This window comes from Gastrolobium bilobum, unplaced genomic scaffold (genome assembly GCF_033153095.1).
Source record: "Gastrolobium bilobum isolate Gb01-03AN ecotype WA unplaced genomic scaffold, APGP_CSIRO_Gbil_v1 utg17055, whole genome shotgun sequence".
NCBI classification, from domain to species: Eukaryota; Viridiplantae; Streptophyta; class Magnoliopsida; order Fabales; family Fabaceae; genus Gastrolobium; species Gastrolobium bilobum.
Genome location: NW_026899394.1, coordinates 301,052 through 309,141, shown reverse-complemented (window position 1 = coordinate 309,141; position 8,090 = coordinate 301,052). Strand labels below are relative to the sequence as shown.

At 29.7% G+C, this 8,090-nt stretch overlaps 1 protein-coding gene across 1 annotated transcript; it reads right to left on the bottom strand.

Moving 5' to 3' along the window:
• Positions 1–5,384: 5,384 nt before the first annotated feature.
• Positions 5,385–8,090, bottom strand: LOC133290199 (rhamnogalacturonan I rhamnosyltransferase 1-like). Its single transcript, XM_061488257.1, has 8 exons — positions 7,829–8,090; positions 7,370–7,437; positions 7,199–7,287; positions 6,955–7,120; positions 6,578–6,867; positions 6,282–6,486; positions 6,044–6,201; positions 5,385–5,658 (listed from the first exon to the last, which is right to left on the bottom strand). The coding sequence occupies exons 1-8, from the start codon at positions 8,088–8,090 to the stop codon at positions 5,385–5,387; spliced, it is 1,512 nt and encodes a 503-aa protein (XP_061344241.1).

The window sequence follows — 8,090 nt, the reverse complement described above, 5'->3', positions numbered from 1 at the left end:
TACTTCCAAGCACAATGCCAACAGCATTCATTGCCTTGTTAAAAATTAAAATTTTTTCTTTATCAAATTAATAGAATCTAAATATATATTGGTTAAACTTAATAGGAGATACAAAACCCTAACTAAACTGATAAACTTTGATACAATAATTTATTAATATATGACTTATAAAAATATATAATATATTAGTTAAGTTTAGTTTTTTTTTTTTTAGTAATTTTTTGGTTTATTTTAGTTGTTATTTTAAAAAAATAAGAATCAATCAAAGATTAGTTTTCTTTAACTTACCCGTTGTATGAGAGAAAAAATAAATATTTTAAGGATTTCAACAAAAATGTTTTTGCTTATAATACATTTTTTTCGAAGGCCCCGAAGAAAACTACACAAATCCAAAATTTATTAATTTTATGGGGGTTTTATAAGAGTTATGTTGTAGGAAAAGTGATTGTGAAATGTTATAGAGATTCGTTTTGCGTGCTTTAATTTTTTTTTTTTGCTTTAAAAAGTGTAATCCCATAAAATATTGTGTGTAAGAAATTTTTTTATATCATGTGACATAATAGATAGAAATCCTGTTTTATTGAAGGAGACCAAATTAGTTTGGTCATGAAAACTATGTCATTTCTCCACAATATGGGGTGACATGAGGTTATAACCGATTGGAGGCACAAGGTTCAAACTTGAGACTATTAGGATAGCCAGCATATTTCCCTAATTACAAGCTTATCCCTTGAGTTAATGTACATTCTTAATTTTATTATAATAATTTTCTTAAGAGTTAATTATTATTTTCTACAAACTCATTTGTGCACGTGGAATTCACCTTTAAGAAGAAAAAAAGAGACAAAAAATAGAGTGAGATTCATCTTGAATGTGTGTGTAGGGGATATATTCTTTTTTATGTATCATAAGAATAATAAATCTCTAATTTTATATGTGGATTAGGATCACTTCACAAATAGAGTACACCAAAATTTTATAATATGTAGGAAAAAGTTCAAAAATTCCTGTATTGCTTTGAATTACTTGTATTCGTATATTTTTTTTAATCACTTAATCTGCTGTGATTTTTTTTCCATCTACACCTCTCTTTAACACTATTAGAAAATTAACTAACTATACCTATACTACCTTTTTTAGAAGAAGAAAATAAAGCGATAAAAAAAGACCAAATATTTTGAAAACTTAGAAAAGATTAAAAGAAAAAATAGTAAAAAAAATCAAACATACCAAAATAAAAAAAATAGAATAAGAACAAACAAAATAGAAGAAAAAACAATACCAAAAATATTAAAATTTACAACAATGACATAAAAGACTAAAAATAAAATGAAAATGAAAATATTCCAAATGAAAAAATATACCGAAGATAAAAAAATTAGAAGAAAAATAAGATTAAAATAAAAAAGAAATCGCTAATGAGTTTTTAATATATTTAGTTTTATTATTTATTTATTTTGTCCTTGGTTAATTTTTTTTATTTAGATATGTTTGGTCTTTTTTCTATTTTTTTTATCTATTTTATTCTAATTTTTTCCTTGATTCTTTTTTTAGCCTTATGCCACCCCATCTATTAAAGATTTTCATAAAAAAAAAGTAAAAAAGTAAAATAGATATATAAAAAAGACCAATCATATCTAAATAAAAAGAATAAATAGACCAAGGAGAAAAATAAAAAATTAAAAGCAAATATATTATAGATTCATAACTCTGATTTCTTTTTGTTCTATTTCTTTTTTATTTTATTTTTATCTTAATTTTTTCTTCTATTTTCTTTTTGTCTTGAATACATTTTTTTCATTTATACTATTTTTATTTTTATTTTAATATTTTCTGTCACTGTTGCGATTTTTGTATATTTGATCTTATTTTTTCTTCTATTTTTTATTTATTTAGACACATAACACATTTAATTTTTTTTTACTTTTTTTAGTCTTTTATTAAGTGTTATAAGTTTTCATAATATTTGATCTTTTTTTTTTCTTTATCATTTTATTTTTTTCTTTTAAGAAGGGTAGAATAAATAAGTATACTTATTCTAAGAGTGTTAAGGATTGATGTGAATGAAAAAAATCACAGAGAATTAAATGATTAAAAAAAACACAGTGGGGTAAATTATTCAAAGAAAAATGGCATGAATTTTTTTTGAACTTTTCCCTGATAAATAACTTTTCTGTAGAATGAATTTTATTATAAAACTTGTTATTATGATATGTTAGATAATATAAAGCCATCTTAATGGTTGAAGTTGAGGGGACATAAGAACCCTGTAGTTCGTTCTTTGTTACACTGTAATCTTGCATCCAGAATTCCAGATGCAGTTTGTTTCTGACAGCAGCTAGCCAGTTAGTGTTATTCTATTCTAGTTTTTCCTGAATAACATGGGATGTTTGATGTGGGCTTACAAGTCCTTGGACTCTCCTCCTTATCCCTATCTAACTTCTCAATGGGTTCTCTCATAAAAACTTTGTAACATCAATTTACTAGAGAAGATTGCAAGTACTTTTTTCCTGTTGGTTCAAATTTGAAAGACTATATTATGTATGAAACTAGTTAAATAAAAAAGAACCAAATTAACAAACATTGAAACACCATAAAGGTCACCTAAAATAGAAAAGGAAATGATATTTGTACTTTAGGCACAAGTCGAATAAGTAACATAAATTATGGGGGAATTGTGGAGGCTATAAGTTCCCCCATTAAAATTAGAAATATCAGGAAAATATTTCTATAATAACTGTAGATAAATTATTTATATTCACTCATAAAATGACGTTATTTTGGAAGTGAAAGATTAAAAAATTATAATGATAAAGACTATTATAATTCTAAAATAAATTAAAATTATAAAAATACATTGATTTTCACCCGAAAACGATGTCACTTGGGCTCAATACAGATAACTTATCTGCATTTATTGCAGAAAAAATGAACCCTAGAAATATACACACTTAGATGATATTGAAAATATTACTAAATATGTGAATCAATTAATGCTGATTACTTAGGCTTAACTAATAATTGTGTTGACTCAAATCAAATTGGTTGAGTAATCAATAAATTGGTAAAAAAAATTAAAATTAAAAACAAGTGAAGTAAATGCAATTGAGTGAGTTATATAGTTTTAGGGAATTAATTTTCTCATTTTACATGAGAATATTTTCTTATATTACACACACAATATATAAGTAGGGTTCATAAAAAAATGAGAAAACAAAAAATCAAGATGAGTCCCATTTTTTAATTGTGAGAGTAACATGAGAAATTTGTCATGTAAAATAAGAAAACTATTTCTCATAGTTTTAATAGATATAATATCAAATTCTCAATATTAGAGGAGTAGTAAAAGTTTATCCCACTAAAATATCACAGCCTGTGAATGTTGCATGTGTACAAGGGTGTGTTGGACTTGTTCCATGAGAGATGATTACAAGTAGAAAGGGCCAAGCATTTATGCAGGAACAAATTTTGATTTGAGGAAAACATTAGGGCAAATAACCCAACAAATCACATAAAGAAAGACAAGAAAAATGCAATACTTTTGGAAGGTGGCGTCTTGGTGATGCTCTTTCCGAGAAATTCTAAGCCTTTTTGGATCACTAACTCAAACACTGTCCCCCAAATATGATTATCTGTTTAAATTTTGGGATCCGCGAATGATGATGGATTAAAATAAAATAAATGAAATCTCTCTTTATTTTAGTTAAAATTTGAGGTACTTATTGAGAATCGTAATCATTAAGCAAATATCCACTTTTTGCCATTATAATATAAAATTGCAGCTGAAGAATAAAACCTTGTCATGACAAAGTTGGAGATGAGTCACCCAAAATAAATAAATAAATAAATAAAATTATGAAATGCAAGCGTCGAGACTCATGCGTTCATTTTAGAATAGGTTCAAATTTGACTAGGCACTTAAAATTAGTCTTCTGAATTTATGAAGTACGGACATTTCAAAAATTCTGTCGTATCGTGTCCGTCATTTTTCGACACTCACCGATATTCTGACATTTCCCAACACTCCAATACTTGTTGCAAAGACTCAAAAAAGTTCAAAGTTATGTTGAGTTGCATTTTGAGTTCTAACTATTAGATTTGTTAGATTACAATTACGATTTTATTGAGTTTAAATTAAAAATATTATATAATATCAAAACATGTCCTAACGTGTCGAAATATAACACTTTTTTGAAATTAACGTGTCGAAATGTCGTGTCGTATCCCGTGTCGGTGTCGGTGCAACATAGTTCTGAACAAAGCTCGTGCTTTGCAACGAGTCTCAATATATTTTTGGATTTTTAGAATTATTTTTATTGAGTTTTTAATAATTTTTAATTTATTTTCATCTTGTAATTTTTATAAGGACAATTTTTAAATTTATTTTTTTCATTACCTATTTAAGAGGATTGTGAATTCTAATTTATTTAATTATTTTTGTATTATATAAAGATTATATTAAGTACTGTTTAGTCAATTTCGCATCCCCTTTAAACTTTTATGTGTATGACATAGCTCTAGACTCTAGAAGATGTATGCCTCATCACCTTTACATCATGAGCCTCAACTAAGAAATGCTTGGCCTTGTTTATTCTATGCCTGCCTAAACCACTATAATATTTGTTCTTTTTATAATAAGGGCATTTTCCAACCTAGGTAGGATAAGATGTATCCATCCTTATTTCCATAGAGGTTATTTTTCATGACACACTTATGAGTTTTCCCACTTAAACTACAGTTTGGTCCACAAACATAACGGATAATTTTCTAATGCAGCAATATGCAGATTAATTTTTTAATACAAAAAGAAGGACAAACAAAATTCAGTGTTGTTCTTCTACATCGTTGATGTGTGTGCAAGGCTAAAATACGTGGAATATATGGTGAATAACTATTTATGAAACTAAAGAAAAAAAATAATCTATCTTTTTGCACTTCCCAACTATCAATGTATTGAAGTTTACTCCATTTACAATTCATTCATTCTAGGATAAGTAGACAGATCTTGTATAAATTTTTAAGCACTCAAGATCCGCCTACATATCCTAATATAAATGCACTACAAATATATTGAACTTCGGTGCATTAGTAGTACTCAAAGTTTTCTCTTTCTTTAGAGTGAGGAAGATGTACTTTTATAGCCATTTGCTATTGCTTTATACAAGAAACTATTCCCCAAAACATGAATATATATATATATATATATATATATATATATATATATATATATATATATATATTTATACACAAAATTTATATAATTTAACTTGATGATTCTTGTGTGGAATAAGCAGGAAGGTAGGGAACCAGTTCCTTTAGTTCATTCAGAACCTACTTCATGCACAGAATAACAATTTGCTTTGCCTTCTGATTGAGAATTGTGATTAAATCAGAACCATGTATTTAGTCAAGACTGTGTTTTTCAATGGTTCATCTAGCAATTGCAAACATTCCTGAGGATTGGCATAAAAATAGTCTTCTTCTTTGGGTTTGTATGGAATGACAAGTCTTCTTTTGGGGCTACCCATTCTATAGGTATGAGCTTCCTTCACAGCTGTGGAAAACTCATCCCAGCTCAACAACCCATTGGAGTATTGATCTATTAGCTGTACCAGAATCCTTGTATCCAGCAGTATAGTTTTTTTGAATCCTAGAAATCTGAAGAGCAGGAAACATTATCTCAAATAATTAGATAAATAATTTAGAACTTAAAAGTACAGGAAAGGAAAAAGGTAGAAAAAATAAGTTATTAAGCTAGAGGAAGAGGTTCATTTAACCAAACAGGTTCTATTTTTTTGCCATCCAAGCACATTTGGATAGTGTTGCAGTGATAAACAAAAAAATGAAATGTACTGTAAAGACATAATGGCTTGTTAAGCTGTTAAATCATGATCATCAAATCTCCTCTTAGTATCTAATAGGATATGCCAAAAGTGAAAATAATTATGTCATACTCTTAGGACCATTATACTGTGAGCAAAAATGAAATCAATAAACTTCTTCACCACATCAAGGTACATTAGTGGCAAAATGGTAATAATACCTGCGATGGCCTTCCACAACTTTAGCCATGTTCCCATCATATGTTGGGATAAATATATCACTCTCTAGGGAGACAAGATAATCCACTGCAGCCATTTGTGATGAGTGGTTTTGGAAATACATCAAATCTGAAGGTTCCAGCAGAGTTTCCTTCCTTACCTGCTTCAGTTAGAGAAAATGTTAATTGACAATTGAGAAAATTTGCATCTAAATATATGATTTTAATTCTTTCTATTTACCAGGTTAGGAAACTCTCCAACTAAACTTGCCATCCTTTTCTCTCCACCATATATTTCTCCAGCAGCAATATAGATTTGAACATTGTGATCTATGCCTAGTGCTGTCAATATTAGAGCAGTTTCCTCAGGTGTCAAAGGGCATAAACCTTCTTTCCTCTTAAGCTCAGAATTAATGACTTTTTCCTTCCACCAAGGATAAGCATATCTAACAAATACCATATGCAAAAATTACATTGAAAGGACAACTATATAAACAAAATGAATGTCATAACACATTAGTATAAGATTTAGATCACCTCATTCTTGTGAGTTCCTCCTCCTCTCTGCTGTCACAACCATGAACACAGCCAGAGAAGGCCAACATGTCCATCTCATATCTAAGATGAAGCACAAGGAAAGGACCCCTTTCCCTCAAAATCTTTACTATCCTTCTACCAAGTTCTTCTATCTGGGAAGTAAACCTCAGAGCATTAAAATTAACTCGGCATCTTAGCTTTTGAATCTCAGTAGGTAGTCCATTATTTGCAAGTCGAGCATCGGTTCTATTTACTTGTATGACCTTGTGTTTCAGCATCAGAGGAAGAATCTATCATAACACTTAAGGACAATTAGTTGCAATAAACCCCCAAGCAAAATCTGATGAGTGCAAAAATGATGTGAACTTAACAAAGACCTGATTTTCATAGTATGAGATATTAGACCAACTAATGGGGGACAATGAGTAGGATAGTCCTTGTTCAACTCTTCTCTTGACCCTAGGTGGTAGTTGCTTTAATATTCGAACCTCATCTCTCAAGGATGTAATGAAATGATCCACGTCAAATATATCTTGAAAGTCACTGCCACATCAATGGGACAGAAATGAGGACATTTCAATCAAGAAATATGCTATAGTCCTAAAAGCACAATGTGCAAACCTTGAATCAGCCCAGAAAGAGGTTTTGTCCAGCTCTGGAACTATGAGAGTGACATTTATGTGTCTGGCAATAGCAACCATGTCACATATCTGCAGGGAAAAAAATTGAGGAATAAAAACTTTGTGAAAAACGATGTTGATTGCAGTTAAGAAAACCAAGAACAGAACTTACTGCTGCTCGCATCTGGTTGAGTCCTCCATTGCATGAAACCATAAGATAACCATTATTCTTATAAATCCCTGAAGACAAGGATTATCAAATTCAGGAGAGACATGCTAAAGAAATCACAAAATGTTGGCAGTAAGAAGAAATTGAAAGGAGAGAGGGGAAGGTTCAATCTTCAATGAGATAAAAAAAAAAAAAAAAAGGAGCTCACCATTCAAAGAAGAAAATCATGAACTTTTTAAATAGGAGGTACTCAAGATATAGTTGCATCCACAGCATACTATCATGCAAAATATTGAACTAACATTGCAAGTTACATGAGGATACAAATTTAGGAGCAGGAAACTGAGATGAGAAAGAGAAATAGTTTTTTTTTTTTTAAATGACTATATTCATATGATAGATTCCTAGTGTTCAGAAGAGAATTACAAAGAATTTTGTTCATGTACATAGTCAAGGACTTACTTTTGGGTGGGAGCACAACCTTGGCTGGAACCAAAAACTTTTCTACATCTGGAGATGCAACTGAGGGACTAAAACAATAATGCATGCCCTTTAACAAACTTGGACCCAACAATTCTCCAAGTGCAATAAGCTGAACAACACTTGTCCAAAGTACCACAGTTGTAATGGCCCTAGTCATCCACACCTTAATTCTAGGCCTTATAATCAACCTCCTATGCTTCTCAACTTTTTCAGCAGCCAAAATTTTGAGCTCCATGTCCAT